Source organism: Scyliorhinus torazame, chromosome 6 (genome assembly GCF_047496885.1).
Source record: "Scyliorhinus torazame isolate Kashiwa2021f chromosome 6, sScyTor2.1, whole genome shotgun sequence".
Classification (NCBI taxonomy): Eukaryota; Metazoa; Chordata; class Chondrichthyes; order Carcharhiniformes; family Scyliorhinidae; genus Scyliorhinus; species Scyliorhinus torazame.
Window position 1 is genome coordinate 168,855,766 of NC_092712.1, and position 20,147 is coordinate 168,875,912.

The 20,147-nt window shown below is 50.9% G+C and overlaps 1 protein-coding gene across 1 annotated transcript in view; it reads right to left on the minus strand.

Moving 5' to 3' along the window:
• Positions 1-20,147, minus strand: part of col28a1a (collagen, type XXVIII, alpha 1a) — a 321,284-nt gene that overhangs the window by 22,207 nt on the left and 278,930 nt on the right. Inside the window, exons 34-35 of the mRNA XM_072509076.1 lie at positions 18,992-19,253; positions 15,391-15,566 (exon numbers count right to left, since the gene is read on the minus strand). Of these exons, the coding sequence (XP_072365177.1) occupies positions 15,391-15,566; positions 18,992-19,253 (438 nt within the window). The remainder of the gene's footprint in view (positions 1-15,390; positions 15,567-18,991; positions 19,254-20,147) is intronic.

Sequence of the window (20,147 nt, forward strand, 5' to 3'; positions counted from 1 at the left end):
CGCACTCCAATCTTGATATATGCGGATAACCGCGTTCTTCCACCTACTGCTCCGAGGTTTCTTTGCCCATCTCTCTGTCTTTATATCGGAGAAATCTCACCACTATGGCTCGAGGAATTTCTCCAGCCCTCGGTCTTCGCGCCATAACTCGATAGGCTCCTTCCACCTCCAACGGGCCCGTCGGGGCCTCCGATCCCATTAACGAGTGCAGCATCGTGCTCACATATGCCCCGACGTCCGCCCCTTCTGCACCTTCGGGAAGACCAAGAATCCTTAAATTCTTCCTCCTCGCATTATTCTCCAGCACCTCCAGCCTTTCCACACACCTTTTGTGTTGTGCCTCGTGCATCTCTGTCTTCACCACCAGGCCCTGTATGTCGTCCTCATTCTCAGCAGCCTTTGCCTTCACGACCCGAAGCTCCTGCTCCTGGGTCTTTTGCTCCTCCTTTAGCCCTTCAATCGCCTGTAATATCGGGGCCAACAGCTCCTTCTTCATCTCCTTTTTAAGTCCTTCCACGCAACGCCGCAGGAACTCTTGTTGGTCAGGGCCCCATATTAAACTGCCTCCTTCCGACGCCATCTTGCTTTGTGCCTGCCTTCCTGGCCGCTGCTCTAGAGGATCCACCGAAATCCGGCCACTTTCCTCTCCTTTTTCCATCCGTGTCCAGGGGGGATTTCCTTCTGGTTTACCGCACAGTGTTTTTAGCCGTTAAAATTGCCGTTGGAGCTCCTATTAAGAGCCCAAAAGTCCTTTCCACCGGGAGCTGCCGAAACGTGCGACTTAGCTGGTCATCGCCGCAACTGGAAGTCGTCTGGCACACTTAAGCAGCTTCCAGTCTCAATATGAAAAGGCCTATCAGGACACGCAACTTGCAGTCCTGGTACATGAAGAAACAGAAAAGCAGGTAGAAGCATTGCAGAGACAGTGTAGTGACCTAAAGGCAGCGTAAAGAGCACTCCATGCTGCCACCACAGAGCAAAGACAAAGCACGCTAGATCACGCAAAGTGCCGGAAGCAGATTGCAGAGCTGAAATCGCTGCTTTCAGTTCAGAAAGGATTCCAGGAAACCTTTGGAGCAAAGTTAGATAAGGAAGACGGCCCTGATTGGGAAGAATTGAATGAAACAGCGCAGAGATATGTTCAGGGAACATGAGCGCAGGGAAAGCCACAAAAGAGGAAAGCGCCCGAACCCCCCACACAGCAGATAGTTCAGGCTCCAATGAACCCAGTAACCACCCACCGCACAGCCACATCGGACGACACCGAATTTCTATACTCCACCCCCTTAACAGTGACCCAATTACGGGACGCATGCGATAAGATCACACCGTTCCTCCCCATCTCAGACCCCCACCATTTCTTTGCCACAATAAAGCATCAGGCGACCATGTACGGCCTGGATGAGCGAGAGCATGTAAAGCTCACCGTTTTAAGTTTAGACCCTTCAGTCGCAGCAGCCCTTCCCGACCCACAGAATGTAGGAGGAGGCACCCTTGCAGAAATGCATACCGCGATCCTGGATGCGATCGGATATAACCGGGGTGACCCCGTAGATGGCCTCACCAAATGCAGGCAAAAGAAATCCGAGCACCCCACAGCGTTTGCTGGACGACTGTGGATCCATTTTGCAGCAGTCTTTGGAGACGTAGACCGTGCCCATTTGTCCCCAGACAACATGGCCAAATGGTCCCGCACCCTTATCTCCCATGCCACAGAAACAGGACAGAAAGCTTGCGCGAGTTATGATCCCTCAGAGGAGGCCCATAACGAAAAATGGATCGTAAAAGGATTGACCCGCACCTGGGAGCAATCTGTACAAAGCAAACCCGCAGTTAAAATTCCCGAAGAAAAGCAGGCCGTCGCAGATATACAGGCAGTTACAACACACCAGAATCCCGCATGGGTAAATGAAGGAAAGAACAGCCCCCCACCCAAGTCACAGGAGTGTTACAACTGTGGACAGTTGGGACACTTCGCAAGAGAGTGCAATGTCCCTAGAAAGCCACAGAGAGCCCAGCAGACGGGCACTCTGAGTAAGAAGAAGACAGAGCCCATTCATAGTGTTAGCGCCCGTTCAGATCAGACGGACCTGACCGGAACGGACTGACGGTGTTCGGGCTCCCCCAGTTGGGTCTGCGACACCCTTTGGGATAGGTCCAGACGACCGGTAGTTGCCGCGAAAATTCGGGGACAGCCCATCGAATTTCTCTGGGACACAGGGGGGTCCCGCACCACAATAAATTCCTCCACCATGTTCCAAAAGGACACGTGGCCCACTACAGCCACTATCACCCTCAGCGGCTTTAAAGGCCACTCACAGCAGGGACACATCACAGCCCCTGTACCCATTCAAATCGGTACCATTACCACCAAGCCCCCCATAGTTTTAGTTGACCTGCTCCACACAGCAGAACACATTCTGGGAATCGATTTCATGAATTCCCACAATCTTTCATTTAATCCAGTCAACCAGTGTGTCTGGAAAATGGCGAAGTCTGCAAGAGCCCCCGCAACGCTCAACATAGGTGAATACGCGAACAAAATTAGCGCCGTAGGCGGATTTTGGTTCAACCCGACCACGCTTAGCACGGACAAGCAGGTTAGGGCAGTTCTGCAAAAGAACAGGGCAGCATTCGCGACCCACAAGCACGACTGTGGACGGATGACTGGCTCCGTACAAATAACAGGACCTGACCCTCGACCCCAAAAACAGTATGGATTTCCCCAAGAGGCAGAGGGCAAAATCGCAAAAGTAATCGAAAGCTTATTAGAGCAGGGCGTACTTAGATCAGTAGCCTCCACTAATAATGCCCCGATTTGGCCAGTGAGAAAGCCCAATGGATCATGGCGACTGACCATCGATTACCGGGAACTCAACAAAATCACCCCCGCCGCAGCCCCCACAGTAGCAACAAGTCCTGAGACCATGCTCAAGCTCAATTCCCAATACTTTACGGTTTTGGATGTCAGTAATGGATTCTGGTCCATTCCATTGGCAAAGGCGTGCCAATACAAATTTGCCTTCACTTTTAAAAATCAGCAATACACGTGGACATGCCTTCCATAAGGATTCCACAACCCCCCCTCCATTTTCCACCAACAGCTGGCAAATGGTTCAGCCAAATTCTCTCGCCCCGAATGTCTGGTCCAGTACGTAGACGACCTACTACTGCAGACAGACACCAAGGAAGAGCACATTGAGCTTCTGTCCGAACTCCTGGAACTCTTACACTCAATTGTTTGTAAAGTGAACCCCCAAAAGGCCGAGATTTTGGAAGATAAGGTGATATATTTGGGAACAATTATCACACATGGTAAACGCGAGATCGAGCATAAAAGGATTGACTCGATTGCTAAATTGCCCCTTCCCCCAGAAAGTTTCAGCCCTCCGGTCGTTTTTAGGACTGGTTGGCTACTGCCGAGACCACGTTGACGGTTTCGCCAGCAAGGCAGCACCCCTCTCAGACCTCCTAAAGAAAGGAGCCCCCTGGGAATGGCTTCCGCAGCATACGGATGCTGTGGACTTTTTAAAATAGGCGCTCATAGCAGCCCCCGCACTATAAGTTCCAGACCCGCTTTCCCCTTACGCGACAGAGGTAGCAACCACAGACCGCACCCTTTCGGCTGTGCTCCTCCAGGAACGGCACGAACAGTTAAGGCCCGTAGCTTACGCCTCCAGAGTTTTAGATGCTGTGGAGCAGGGATTTTCAGCCTGTGAGGGGCACCTGCTCGCAGTGTTTTTCAGCCTGTGAGAGGCACCTGCTCGCAGTGTTTTGGGCAGTTCAGTATTTTTTGTTTATTACCGGACTGAACCCCATCATAATTCTCACCGAACACACCCCCGCCCAACTTTTACTGGACAGACGACTCAAGGACTGTACAGTAAACCAGATTAGAGCAGCTAGATGGACCCTTCTCTTGCAGGGACGGGACATCACTGTTAAACGGACAAAGACGCACACCTTTTTAGCAGACAACCTACAGTACCCCGGAACCCCCCATGAATGTGAAATTATCTCTCCACACCACAACACAGGCCCCTTTATTGCTAAAACACCCCCCAGAAAGATAGGTAGTTCAAGCCAGAGCCCCCAGCACAAGGACACGTGCGAGCCCATAAGATCTATGTGGATGGATCTTCCACAGTATTGGATGGGAAGCGCATAACAGGTTGCGGTATACATGTCGAGGACGCGCAGGGACGCGCCCTAGAAGAAGTAGCAATAAAACTTCCAGGACACTTAGGCGTGCAGGCAGCAGAACTTGCGGCCATCGCATACATAGTGGAACACCCAGATTCCTTCCCCAGCCCAGCAGACATATACTCGGACAGCCTCTATGTCTGCAACAGCCTCACTGAATTCCTGCCCCTGTGGAAAGCAAGAGGATTTGTTTCCGCAGACGGGAAACCCCTCCCCTCAGCCCCATTGCTCCGTCACATTTTAGAGAGAGCACAGAACAGGACTTTTGGGATCGTCAAAGTTCGAAGTCACCATCGTTCCTCCCTCCCTGGAAATGTGAAAGCCGACACACTGGCTAAAGCAGGTTCCAGGCATGGATATTTTTGGACACCCCCCGAAAGCGCACCAGTGAATGCAGTTCACGTCTCGCAGACTAGGATCGAGGATCTAGTGGAGGCCCAGAAGCAGGACAGCAATCTCAGGGAGATTGTAAAAGGAAACTATCCAGCACCCTACGAGAGATTTAAAAATGCTCTGACCACACATGACGGTGTGGTTCCTGAACAGGACAGGAATCAACTGATTTGTTTATTCCATGACGGTCATGGACATCAGGGAATCGATCCCACTACAGCCCACCTCAAGCAGCTTTGTTGGTGGCCGAATTTAAAGGATGATGTAAATCACTACATCGAGAATTGTCTTATCTGCGCCCAAAATAATCCGGACAGATATGCCAAAAAGGCTGAGTTTAGCCACACCCAACCCGTTAATGGCCCCTGGACTCACCTCCAGATCGATTTTATAGGACCATTGCCCCCTTGCAGGAATGGTTATAAATATGTACTCGTGGTGATAGACACGTTTACGAAATGGGTGGAAGCATTCCCAGCCAGAACAAACACTGCAAAAACCACAGCCAAGATTTTGACCCACCACATCTTTACAAGATGGGGACTCCCCTGCAGCACCGAATCCGACCAAGGTTCCCATTTTACGGGACGTGTCATGAAGAACGTCCTCATGATATTTGGCATTACCCAAAAATTATGGCCACCCACAGTCGAGTGGTATCGTGGAGCGCATGAATCGGACCCTAAAATCCACCCTCAGAAAAATGGTCCAGCAAAACAACACCACTTGGGACTCAGTCCTCCCTTTTGCGCTGATGTTTTTGCGTAATACAATTTCAACTTCCACAGGTTACACCCCACACACCCTCATGACCGGACGCCCCATGAAAGGCACAGAATTTTTACTAGGTTTAGACTTGACCAGCCCTGAAGTGACGGCCCTCACACACGAGAAAGCAGTACAGCAATTAGTGAATAGTGTTAAAACGGCTCATCTAGCAGCCGCAGTGAAATTGGGCACAAGGAAGAAACAGCGCAAGGCTTGTTTCGACAAGACAGTGCATGCGACTGAGTACAGTGTAGGACAGCAAGTCATGCTCTCCGTATACAACCCCAGCACATTCCTGTCACCAAAGTATTCGGGTCCATACTCCATTGTGGACAAAGTAAGCCCTTCTGTATACAAGATAAAGTATCCCAATGGAAAGACTGCATGGTTCAATATCAACCAGATGAAGGCATATGGAACACAGTCTAACCACTCACACCACGTCATGCTCGACGCAGCACACCACACCCCGCCCACAGCCAACGTAACCCTACCCTCCCCCAACACGTCCAGTCCAGCCACGGACTCAACCCCGACTCCAACCCCGAAATATACACTCCGCCCCGGAACGCCCACCGACTGCAGCAGCAGAGACAGCGACTGTGACTCGGACGACAGCCACAGCACGCCTCCCTACTATCCCCATGCAACAGGACCCACACCCAGCGAATCTGACCACGATTCGAGTGATCCCTTCATGATCATGTTCCTAAACAAACCCCACCACCGACCAACAACCCACAATGACGACCCTGATTCAATCCCCACAGAACTAGACACCACCTTTTGGCACCGAGATAATTCGTACAGACTCGTCCGGAATGATGAGAGCGATCCAAAATCACATCAAGCAGCCCTATCAGCCCTGATACACTCGAGAGTTTGGCACCCGGGAGAAGATGACGACCTTGAGTCTGACTCCCAAAACGAGAACCGATAACTGAGGTGTCCAGATGATGTTTTAAAAGGAACCGCTTGGGAGAAAACGGTGTCCTTTCTGATGGAACCTGCAGCATGTTTTACGTTGTTTGTAAGTTTGTTAAATGTTGTTTGTCAGACCGCAACATTTTTTTTCACAGCCCCACGCCTTTCCAGCCAAAACCTCTGAGGACTTGCCCACAGAGACTTGCTATTGCCCAGACGCTAGTTCAGAGGAACTAGTTTGTCTGCAGAGACTTGTTAAGGTCCCAGACGCCAAATCAGCTGAACTGTTCTGTCGACAGATACCACACACCCGTTCGTAACTGCTCTTCTGGTTCAAGGGAAGAACCACTACGGCAGCCCCACCACGATGACTACATTTCTTGCCCGTTCTTGTCGGTTGCTCAGGCAATGGAGAAACGGCTTGGGACCCGCCATGCCTGGGAACCCCCCCCTCTGGTCAGCTATGCTCGGGTAGGAGAGAGACACGGCATTGGTAGCCGTCCTACCCGGGGACTCCATCCAACTCTTACCTGTCGCGGCCCATACGCACCTCATTTTGGAAATTTTAGTTCAAAAAGTTTTGTTTTGTTTCAGGTAACCCTTAGGTTGCCAACCATATGCTATTTACATCCTGAAATATTTGGATGGTAGATCGCACAGTCTGTGAGACGGCTCGCACTGGTTCAATATTTGAAAGTGTGTCTTGTCCTAAAATTCAGTTTTTGGAAGAAAAAAAAATGAGGGAGTCACACAGTGACCAATTATAAAGGGAGTAATTGGCACTAAAGGACAGACAGGCTATCGTACGAGATATTAACACAAGGTAGTAACAGACACTATGCTTGATTCCACAGAACTCCAGAAGCTCCAGGACCGGAGAAGAGAAGAGAAGAGAGGAGAAGAGAAGTGAAAGAAGAAGCACCATGAGGACTTATTCCGCGTGGTTCATCACCCTAATGGACATTTGGTTGCGTGTGAACGCGAACCCCCTGACCTCAAGCCCCCCCAACCGTTAATGTTTCACTTCCCCACAGTACCCAGAGCCCAGTCACCAGCGACACCACACCATCTTGGTGTGCCAGGTTTATAACCTGGTATTCCCTGTCCTACGTAATAGAAACCTTGTTGGTATTGGCGATACTCTGCTGCATCGTACAGACTATGCGTCTAACAAAATGGAGAAGGAGAGCCTACCGCGCTCGCACCCCGGTATATAGGATCAGATCCCCTATTTTCGGATACGACCAGACCCCTGACCCCCGAGATCTAAAATAAAGAACAGTCATTTGCGTTTTTGTTGTAAATAAAGAAATGTTCAGAATGTTCATGAGCAATTGTACGACCCTGAGCTTGACTGCCAAGCCAGGAAAAGTGTGTATAAACTGCTATGATTTTGTTTGTATGGTTGAGGAAGTTAGGGTGATGAAATGTTTAAGTGAGTGTAGTGTATTAAGTATAGTTAGAGGTTCCCATTTTTAAAAATTGTTTTGTAATGCATGTCCCTGTTTGACATAGCGCCCCTTAGAATTGTCAGTTAAACATTTTTTGCATAGTTATGGTCAGTTAAGGCCATGAAAGAAGTGCTCACCAGGTCAGGGAATGGAAAGCAACGTAGTTATGTGATCCTTCACGCTTCGCGTTAGGATCACAAGGAGGGACTGTAGCCATCTAAATTGGCCAACTCCCGATTTAAAATGGTGAACGGCAAAGGCTGATGGGAAAGTCAGCCAACAAGACAGAAACCGGCAGGTGCTGGTTTGCTATGTATTAAAACTCTGCAAAAGGCCAGACAACATCGATACCAGCGACCATCACCATAACAATGTTGTGGAGATGCCGGTGTTGGACTGGGGTGAGCACAGTAAGAAGTTTTACAACACCAGGTTAAAGTCCAACAGGTTTGTTTCGATGTCACTAGCTTTCGGAGCGCTGGGGGTCATCCCCACACCCCCACTACTTGCCTTCAAACAACCGCGCAACCTCAAACAAACCATTGTTTGCAGCAAACTACCCAGCCTTCAGAACAGCGACCACGACACCACACAACCCCGCCACGGCAATCTCTGCAAGACGTGCCAGATCATCGACATGGATACCACCATTACACGTGAGACCACCACCCACCAGGTACGCGGTACATACTCGTGCGACTCGGCCAACGTTGTCTACCTCATACGCTGCAGGAAAGGATGTCCCGAAGCGTGGTATATTGGCGAGACCATGCAGACGCTGCGACAACGAATGAACGGACATCGTGCGACAATCACCAGGCAGGAATGTTCCCTTCCAGTCGGGGAACACTTCAGCAGTCAAGGGCATTCAGCCTCTGATCTCCGGGTAAGCGTTCTCCAAGGCGGCCTTCAGGACACGTGACAACACAGAATCGCCGAGCAGAAGCTTATAGCCAAGTTCCGCACACATGAGTGCGGCCTCAACCGGGACCTGGGATTCATGTCGCATTACATTCATCCCCCACCATCTGGCCTGCGAAATCCTACCAACTGTCCTGGCTTGACACAATTCACACCTCTTTAACCTGGGGTTACCCCATCTCTGGATCTGTAAAGATTTAATCATCTGCTAATGCTCACATTCCAAGCATTGTCTGGCATCTTTGAATCTGTCTATATATGTGTTTCTGGAACATACCTGAGGAAGGAGCAGCGCTCCGAAAGCTAGTGACATCTAAGCAAACCTGTTGGACTGTAACCTGGTGTTGTAAAACTTCTTACTGTTACATAACAATGTAGCAGCCATCTGCATACTGATGAGCAATCCCCGGGAACAATAAGTAACATTTTGGACACACAAAGCAAAGCCAGACTCCTCGGCGCCAGCAAGAGCCAACACAAAGGAGGTGAACGAGCACCTCAAGACCGCCCATCGATCAGGGAACCGCTCCAGTATTGGAGAAATCGAACCAAGCGATTAGGACAAAGTCCAATCACTTGGGACCAAGTACAGGGTCTTAGCCCCGAAAGGCGGGAAGCCCCTGGGGACTATAAGAGTTAAGCCCCAAGTTCAAATTGCTCTCTTCACCTCTTCGTCCTGCCCGGGTCACCCAGCAACACGAACCAACATTGACCGTGACCCGTGCAGTGACCACCGAACGAAGTAAGTCTTAATTCAATGCTCGCTACGAGATAGGCGCTCCTAGCTACCAATCCGTACCAACTTCGAATCCCGCAGACTCAGAACCCGAACGAAAGGCCATTTGTTCCCCTGGTCTGGTGGGCCAGTCCAAAGTTAAGTATAGGCCTGTTAGTTGTAGAAGTAGCTTAGACGTAGAATTTGTGCATGAGTAGCGATTACTGTGTATAATAAATGTGCTTTGATTTGAATCTTACTAATCGGTGTATTGGGTTATTAATCATTACTCAGACTTGAACCTCGTGGCGGTATCATAAAGATACCTGGCGACTCGAGAGCAAAGGTAATAAAACAGAGCAATTGAACCTAAGGAAAGTTAGCAACAAGCACCACCAGTTGTATCCAAGCCCTGTCTGCCCACTGCACCCCTGCTCCCATCCATCCTGCCCAGGTCAGGTTGTCACAACCTGTCTGTCACATCCAGGACCCACATCACACTGCAGCTGCACTCCGAGCAGATGCAATTCCCTGCGTCAGACATATCTGTAGGACCTGCCGACACATGAGCCTCTAATCATTGGGACAATGGTGGCTCACAATGACCCTCTCCAGTTCACAACTAGGTGCTAACCTGCTATCGGGATAAACAAGGCCTATCCAATGAGGACACCCATAGTACACTCCACAGGACAGGGGCTGCAGAGGTCATCATTGTCATTGTCACCGGTACCCCTGTTACCAGGGACGGATGGTGAGGATAGATGCTTCCCACGGCCACTCACTGATGGGGACAGGGGTGCAGTGTGGAAAACAACGTATCGGGGGGGAACGGCTGTGGGGTGGGGGTGGGTTTGAGGCGGGACATGTAGAAGGTGGAGCTGAGGTGCAACTCAGGGTAACCATGTAGCCTGTTGGATCTGGATGGGCAAGGGAATACTCATCGTGTAAACATGTCTTCTCTTCCCCCCCCCCCCCAAACAGAAGATGGATTATAGAGTACAGCCAGGAATGCTCTCCGTCTACCTGGCTGCAGCTGCCTTTGCGGGTGCATGGCGCTGGGGGCACAGGGCCTGCTTGGGGAGGACTTTGCACAGGAGGAGCCTGACCCAGAAGAGATGGGGCTGGCGTTTGAGTCTGGGCAGGCAGCTGTCCAACACGCCGAGGAGGAAGAGGTGTGAAGGAGGCGCCACGTTTGTACTGACAGCGCCTGTCATTAGAGGACCTGCCACACTGCATGTGCTGGCAGAGACTCCGTTTATCCAAGCAGACCGTACGCTATCTGTGCCAGATGGTGGCGCACCTGGCACCGTGGGGGCATGGAAGAGCACACCCACTCCCAGTGGCTGTCAAGGTGACGGTGGCCCTTGTGGTAGTCTGTGTTAGGAGGATTACGGTACCTAGTAATGCCGGAATACCTTGGTGGAGAATGTACTTGTTCCCATTGGATAAGCTTGCATGTTAGCTCCGCCCTGCAAGGCGGGGTATAAGAGCCTGTGCCGCCCCAGCAGCTTTCTTCTGTACCTGCACTGCTGGGGGTAACATCTAGCGTATTAAAGCCTTCAATTGTCTCCAATCTCGTTTCTGAGGTTATTGATTGTGCATCAGCCCTTTACTTCTATTCCCCTTGGTCCTTCCAGGTGCTGAGCGGGTTCTGTCAGATATTTTGCATGCGTCCGTTCACAGGTGCATCTGCGCTGTCACGGATGCCCTATTTGCCCGATAGCAGACAATATCACCTTCAGTCTGGACAAAGCCCACCGGGATGCCTGGGCAGTGGGATTCGCCACCATTGCTGACAGGCCCCAGGTCCAGAGGGCATAGATGGAACACATGTTCCCCCCATGGGCACTGGTTCATCGGGGGTGCACTTCATAAATAGGAAGGGCATCCACTTTCTGAAACATAATGCATGTCTGCGCCTGACTCATACATCCTGGCACACTCGTCGGTTCCCAACACCTTTGATGCACACCCTTGGGAGAGGAGTTGGCTGTTGGGCGACAAGGGTGATCCGCTGAGGTTGTGGCTAATGACGCATGCCTGGAGGCCACAGACCAAGGCGGAGAACCACTGCAATGAGACCCATGCAGCGACCAGCAATGTCATTAAGCGGTGCATCGGTGTCCTAAAGTTGAGGTTCTAGTGTCTGGACCGCTCTGGTGTGGCTCTCCAGAGGGTTTCCAACATTTTGATGGCCTGCTGCATCCTTCACAACATCGCGCAGAAGAGGGGGGACATGTTGGAGGAGGAGCATGAATTCCAGGCCTCTTCTGACGAAGAGGATGAGGAGGGCATCCAGGATGGTCTGGGAATGGAGCCCGAGCTGGCAAGGCAGGTCGCCCAACATTTGCTCCAGTGCCGCTGCACTCGGGAAAAGTTAGGGCGGGATTCTCCGGGCCAGAGAATCGGCACAACCGCGCCACGCCGCCGGCACGCGGTTTTCCGAGGAGCGGAGAATCAGCATCATTTGCGGCGGCGCGTTTGGCGGGCGCTGGTCGCGGGCCGCTGTCCGCGGCCGGGCTGCCGATTCTCCGGCCTTGGTGGGCCGAGCGGCCACGCGGAAACGGCAGAGTCCCGCCGCACTGTCCACACCTGCTCGCAGCTGGCGGGGGGGTGGGGGGGGGGGGGGCCTATGGGGGGGCTCCGGCCCCAGCCCTATTTTGTTACGCGACCGGCCCCATAACCCCCGCGCCATATTGCGTCGGGACGGGGCGTTGAGGAAGTCGCTCGCGCATGCACGGATTGGCGCGATGCCACTGCGCATGTGCGGGTTGGAGTGGCGCCACTGCGCATGTGTGGGTTGGAGCGGCGCCACTGCGCATGTGCGGGTTGGAGCGGCGCCACTGCGCATGTGCGGGTTGGAGTGGCGCCACTGCGCATGTGTGGGTTGGAGCGGCGCCACTGCGCATGTGCGGGTTGGAGCGGCGCCACTGCGCATGTGTGGGTTGGAGCGGCGCCACTGCGCATGTGCGGGTTGGAGTGGCGCCACTGCGCATGTGTGGGTTGGAGCGGCGCCACTGCGCATGTGTGGGTTGGAGCGGCGCCACTGCGCATGTGCGGGTTGGAGCGGCGCCACTGCGCATGTGCGGGTTGGAGCGGCGCCACTGCGCATGTGCGGGTTGGAGCGGCGCCACTGCGCATGTGCGGGTTGGAGCGGCGCCACTGCGCATGTGTGGGTTGGAGCGGCGCCACTGCGCATGTGCGGGTTGGAGCGGGGCCACTGCGCATGTGTGGGTTGGAGCGGCGCCACTGCGCATGTGTGGGTTGGAGCGGCGCCACTGCGCATGTGCGGGTTGGAGCGGCGCCACTGCGCATGTGCGGGTTGGAGCGGCGCCACTGCGCATGTGCGGGTTGGAGCGGCGCCACTGCGCATGTGCGGGTTGGAGCGGCGCCACTGCGCATGTGTGGGTTGGAGCGGCGCCACTGCGCATGTGTGGGTTGGAGCGGCGCCACTGCGCATGTGCGGGTTGGAGCGGCGCCACTGCGCATGTGTGGGTTGGAGTGGCGCCACTGCGCATGTGCGGGTTGGAGTGGCGCCACTGCGCATGTGCGGGTTGGAGCGGCGCCACTGCGCATGTGTGGGTTGGAGTGGCGCCACTGCGCATGTGTGGGTTGGAGCGGCGCCACTGCGCATGCGCGGCGGTTTGGAGCGGCACCCAGTTGGCGCCGGGAAGGGAGGCTGGAGTGGCGTGAACCGCTCCCACTCCGTGCTGGCCCCTGGGGCCAGAATCGGTTGTACCCGCACCCGTTTCGCGCCATCGTGAAACGCGACGGTGTTCACGACGGCGCGGACACTCTGCCTCCATTTCGGAGAATCCCGCCCTTAATCACCTCCCGAATTTCACACTAAAAGGCCTGGACACCAGCAGCTCTGCCACCCTGTCCCACCTCTCCATACGCTCCCCAACCTCCCCCTCTACCCCCTTCCAGGTCATACTCCATTTCCCATAACCACTCACATCTTCTCCTGACCCTCCTCCCTTCACTCCATCCCACCAGCCCAACTCCCCCTCTGAGTGTCCTCCCATCATCACTACAGGATGTAGGCCCTGGGCAGGCAGTATCAGCCGGTCTTGTCCATGGGACAGAGGATGATGATGGCTCGCTGTGACATGAGCTCTGTGCTCCTCATTGTCTGACAAGGTCTGATACCTGCTTTTAGGATCACCTTCGACTGCCCACCCGGGTAATCCCGGCATGTGTGATGGCCATTCCATCTCATGGGCCCATATATCCTTTGGATGGGGCTCATGAGGTGGTGAGCGGTGATGGGTCACTCACTGGGTAAGCTGTCCAGAAGGCGGCTTCACACTTCTGGTTCCATTCCCTGCTGCCTCGGAGGGTGACCCCAGGTGGACTGTCCAAATGTCCTTGGGGCCCTGCCCCATGCCGTCCTCCAGCACGCACACCCCACACCACCAACTTACCCCCCCGACCCGACACATCCTCTACACCGAACCTAGCTCATCCCACACACCCTCCAGACAGAAGATTGAGGCAGGTCACAGTTTTGGTGCAAAGGTGTTTAATTGTGACTATTTACAGTATTGTGCCCTGAACCCTACCTCTAACCTATGTGCTGCACACGTGCCACCTTAATGTTCCTGTCTAATGTGGCCGACCGCTCCTTCAAGGTGTGACCCCAGACAGCACATCAGACATGGGGGCAGCCGTCCTCTGGACAGCTTGGACTTGGATGGGTCTGGCTGACTTACAGGTGTCAAAGTTGACGAGGTGCCACCCTATTCTGCCCGTTACACATCAGATGCACCAGTGTCAGGTGGGGGGGGATTCAGAAGCGCTGACGTTTCCCAGAACCTCCCCCATGGGAGTCACTGACATAGACCCATCACTTCCTCTTCCCTTGGGGTGCTCGATGGTCCCCGGGCCATTCCATGGGACGGAAGTGAGGCGGAATGAGCTCCGGAGGCAGGATGGAAAAGTCTCCACTGTCACCTGGCGCTGCCGGTCCTGGAGACCCACTCTTGTTTCAACCATGGCCTCAATGCCCTCAGCTATGGAGACTGGGACATGTCCCTCAACGAGTGAGACTTTTCCATCCTGCCTTGGTCATGTCCCTCTGACACTGTGCCCAGTCCGTCTGTACCTGGCCCAGGTCAGTCAGAGCCCAGCTAATGCTCTTGATGCCCTCAGCCAAGACCCTTTGTGACTCTGGAATGCCACAGCAATGTCCATGTGGGGCTGGTATATAGCTGCCTGTGACTGGGCTCCCCTTTCCTGAGCCTCAGCCATCGACTGCACAGTGAGCCCCAAGCCTTGGACCTCTAAACCCATAGCTGTGACCTTTTCACCCAAGGTTTCCACCGCAGATGCCACCTGTTCAGTGTTGGCCTGGATACCATGCATTGTCGGCACCGTCTCCTGAGCCTGCAGGTGGTTGGACTCCTCCAACTGCACCTGTAGGTGGTGGAAGTTTGCTGACACCGCCTCCTGTAAACCCTGGCTCAGCTCCCCAGATAATTGCTTAGTCTTCTAAACTGTCAGTTAAATTATTAAGCAGACTTTACTTTAAAATGATATCTTCTTTGTCTGTGACTGGCCACTAACAATCAGGTCAAAGTCCAAAAACAATATTCTTCCACCGTTCGGTGGGTCATGTGTCTCTGAGCCTAAGAACTGATTGAGAAATAATTTAAAATAGAAATCTGTAACACTCCAATGGGGTGGAAGAAGAAAATATCCGTATTTTTTAAAAGGAAGGAACTCCATGACAACAGCAATTTCTTCAAATTGCTGCTCAAGGAGGCACTTGGCAAGTAGAGGGGTAAAACATTACAAATCAGCAAAGCAACATCAGGCTCCAGTGAAAGCTTCAGGCCTTTCCGTTGTTATATACATGCTGTAAGTGCTGTGACACATTATTATTTTTAATGGATTAATGTCTTCCACTAAAATAGAAATGAAAGAAATTTCAGATCAGGGTGTTGACTAATGACCATGGTGTAATTTCAAGGCCATAGTGTCCATTTGTAATCTATATATGCGACTCACCTTTTTAAACTGTAAGCATTTGACCTGACATTCTTCTTCCGTCTGAAAGCGGTTCTTGTTCCCCTCACAGCCTCCATACCAAAATTGTGCACAGGAATTAGCTGTGGTATCATAGTACCATTTAATAACATAATTCCTGCATGATCCTTGATCAAGGAGTTCCTTGCAGGCAGGATCTGGAACCCAAGATCAGAATATCGTTAGTCACTTGAAAATTATACTTTGGTATTAGGACTGTTCAAGTACACAAGACCTTATCCTGTTCCAAGTTCATTTCTTTCAAAATCAAAGGGCAATTTACCACTTGTGTTAGAGGGCCCCCTATCCTCCCCAAATCCCCACTGCTCAGCATAACTTGAGGTGCAAACTTCTTTGGACAACACCGTTCCTGCTCTCTGCTCTCAGCAAACTATGATTACTACAATTATACAATATATAGGCCCACATATGCAATACTATATCAATGTATACACCTCAAAAAGAATTTTCCATCATTCACACCTACAACAATAGGCGGAGACAATTGCCTAGGTCTGGACAGCAGAAGGGCCATTTTAACATCACATGGCCAAGAAGATTTTCAGGGGTGTACTTCTGAGGCTGTATAAGGCTCTGGTCAGACCCATTTGGAGTATTGTGAGCAGTTTTGGGCCCCATATCTAAGGAAGGACATGCTGGCCTTGGAAAGGGTCCAGAGAAGGTTCACAAGAATGATCCCTGGAATGAAGAGCTTGTCGTATGAGAAACGGTTGAGGACTCTGAGTCTATACTCCTTGGAGTTTAGAAGGATGAGGGGTGATCTTATTGAAACTCACAGGATACTGCGAGGCCTGGATAGAGTGGACGTGGAGAGATTGTTTCCACTTGTAGGAAACACTAGAAGCAGAGGACACCATCTCAGACTAAAGGGCTGATCCTTTAAAGCAGAGATGAGGAATTTCTTCAGCCAGAGGGTGGTGAATCTGTGGAACTCTTTGCCGCTGAAGGCTGTGGAGGCCAAATCACTGAGTGTCTTTAAGACAGAGACAGATAGGTTCTTGATTAATAAGGGGATCAGGGGTTATGGGGAGAAGGCAGGAGAATGGGGATGAGAAAAATATCAGCCATGATTGAATGGCGGAGCAGATTTGATGGGTTGAATGGCCTAATTCTGCTCCTATGTCTTATGGTCTAAACTAATGTAATGTAAAAATAGAACAGGCAGCAGAGCTGTGACAAGGCTTGGAAATCTGCAACAAGCAATTCCACCGCGCCCCCCCCCCCCCCCCCCCCCCCCAGGGTGGACTACCTGGAAAGGGCCAGGGAGTTCATCTAAAATATGCACACAAACCTGCTGGTAGAAAAGTGCCTCAGGTTAGAGGTGTCTGCCATGATTCTTCCCTCACTGAGGAAGCACCAGGATATGGCAACAATGAAAAATTCAAGCCCAACATTCTAACAGTTTCAGTATCATGGTCCAAATACTTTCAGACATTTTATCAAATCCATAATTTTCTTATTTAGGTTTTGTATTTAATATTCTGTGCAGGACTTGAAAAAATACAACTGGTAAACCTGATCATGGGCACAATTTACCGGACACGTCCCGGGATTCACGACGGTGATAATGCCTCGCGAGATCTAATGAGATCTCTTGGGATGTCACAATCTGGATCCCGCCCTTAATGGGCGGGGCCCAGACTGGCATAGTTAAAAGAACTTACTTAACTCTGCTTCTCCAGTTTGAACCGGATCCCGGGATCTATTGGCATTGCCAAGGAGACCCCAGCCGGGTGCCGTTCAGCACTCAGGCAGAACGGCTCTTTGGGGGCCTTCCAGGTGAGCGGAGGCCCCCAGGTGATTGGAATCTGGGAAGGGTGGCACTCTGGCACTGCTAATGCCACCTGGGCACCTTGGCACTGGGTGGCAGCCTGGCACTGCCAGGGTGTCCAGGTGACACTGCCATGCTGGCAGAGGCACTGCCATGGTTCCAGGCTGGCCATACCAAGGTTCCAGGTGGCATTTTGCCAACACCAGGGATCGAGCCCAAGGTAGCACTGCCCATGTGAAGTGGGGTGGCAGGGGGGGGGGGGGGCTTGATGACCCCCACCCCCCCCAACAGATGCGTTGGGCATTGGGAGGTCCAGGGGTCACAGTGGGGAGTCGAGAGTTTGGGGTGCCATTAAAAATTGGCGCCTCGATCTCTTCTGCTTGTCGGAGCTCCTCAGTGCAGGAAATGCGGCTGAGTGTGGCTTCGGTGGGGTGTTCCCCATTGAGGCCTGAAAAAAAGACTGCCGTTAGATAGCGGGGTCTGAACGACCTCACTAATCCCACCCAGAACGGACCCTTTGTTGTTGGTAAGATCGCGCTCCATAATAGATTCCTATATGGCCAGAAAACAAAGTTCTGGGATTTGCATCATAATTCTGTTAAAGTGGTACTCTTGGTGAACTTCACCTTACTTTGTTTGCTGCATATAATAGAATTGCACAGGTACCCTCAATATTTTAAACACTAAGATGTAATTTGTCATTGGAGAATGCAGACAACTTAGAAGACCTCACCAAGTCGCTAATTGCCTATTCTGAAGAGTGAGGTGAGATTACAGAGGACAGGAGCAGGCTATCGAGCCCTTAAAACCTGTCCCCCGTTCAATGAGATTATAACTAATAGTATCTTCATCCACTTGCCATGGTTCTGTAACCCTGAATTGTTTTGCCTAACAAAAAAAAATTACCGTTGACTCCAATTAAAATTTACAGGTCTCCGATAATTCCTAAGTTTATGTGTGATTTCTTGAGCTGTGAGCTGTAATACATTTTCAGTTCTGAACATCCTATTAAAAGTAGTAAAACAATACCTGTGCAGAAATTTATTCTCTCTTCCTAATGCCACCTGCTGATGAGGAAAGGATTGAGTCAATCTTCAAAATGATATACCAGAAGAATTAATGGTCTATCTTACTTTCCTTTCTCAGACGTCAGTGCTCTCTCCAGGTGGGATACACTCAGTTAGCTATGCTACTAGATGAATGTACCATCGAATCTACTGTCAAGTCATACAGACCAAAGTTTGATCCAGGATCTTTATTCAACTAATTAACTTTGGCTACAATAGACCTGAATGTCCCTGAACGAGGAAGGGCAAATAAAAGCCAAGGTACTTGCGATTGATCAGTCCTGAATGACTATACTCATTGACTTACGGTTTTCATATAAAACCAAGATTTCACAATGTGATCCCCCAAAACACCAGTAAGAAGCCAGGGATCCTTTACTGTTTTTTCCAGAATTTGGCTTGATGTAAACTGACAGTGTAAATTAGTGGCCCTCCTGATGAACTATGCTACATGGGGACTGTGGACATTGAATGTGGACAAGATTGGTCTGAGCTGGGGTGTCATCTATGACTGATCACCTTGTTGACACCCTCAAAGACTGACTCAATGGACAAGATATTGCAGGTATCTGAGGAGAGAAGGCTGGGATGAAAATTCTTTAAATAAATAACCGTTCATTGAAGATACATTTTACAAAGTACGATTTTATGAGTTGGTAAACACATAAGGGATATGTTCTACAAAATGTACTTCAATAATTACCGAAAACTGTATTTTCAGTACCTTTATGAATTTCCTCTTTCAGTATTTGTGGTGGAGTGGATACTGGGAGAAAGACAATTGGTGCAGCGTTATCTCTGAAAGGATTTGGCTCTCTCCTTGTTCCATAGTCATTAGGTCCAGGTCCTATTTCAGGCCTTCCTACAGGTGGTCTGGGTGGATCTAGCAGGCCTGGTAATGGAGCTGATCCTTTTGGTCTTGTAAATCTATCCTCGCTGCCACCATTTGATTCTATTTTATTTCCAGTTCCTCCTGGAGGACCACGCTACAGGGAAAAAAATGGATTCACAAAATGTTATTCAATTACAGATACTCTTCCAGTTTGTGATGGCAACTGTTAATCATCTGGACTTAGCACACACGATTCTGACAGCTGAATGTGAAAGGGGCTGGGAGAAACCCAATCTTCAAACTTAAGTTATGGGAATGAAAGAAGTTGGAAAGAGTAAGTTTCCCAAACTGCTCTTGAAACATTAAGCATCAGCATTTATTGTTTAAATTTAAATAATACAACGTGCCAAGATTTTTGGACGGTATGGTGTTGTTATGCCACAAGAAACTGAAATTTGGGCTACAGTTTGGATTGGATTTGGATTTGTTTATTATCACGTGTATCAAGGTACAGTGAAAAGTATTGTTGTGTGTACAGTCCAGACAGATCATTCCATACATGAAAAAAAAACATCGGGCAAACATAAATACACAATGTAAACACATAGACACAGGCATCGGATGAAGCATACAGGAGTGTAATACTACTCAGTAGAGATGTGTGAAGAGATCAGATCAGTCCATAAGAGGGTCGTTTAGGAATCTGGTAACAGCGAGGCCAGAAGCTGTTTTTGAATCTGTTAGTGCGTGTTCTCAGACTTTTGTATCTCCTGCCTGATGGAAGAAGTTGGAAGAGTGAGTAAGCCGGGTGGGAGGGGTCTTTGATTATGTTGCCCACTTTCCCAAGGCAGCGGGAGGTGGGGACAGAGCCAATGGATGGGAGGCAGGTTCGTGTGGTGGACTGGATTGTGTTCACGACTCTGTAGTTTCTTACGGTCTTGGGCCGAGCAGTTGCTATACTAGGCTATGATGCAGTCATGCTTTCTATGGTACATCTGTCAAAGTTGGGAAGAGCCAATATGGACATGCCAAATTTCCTTAGTTTCCT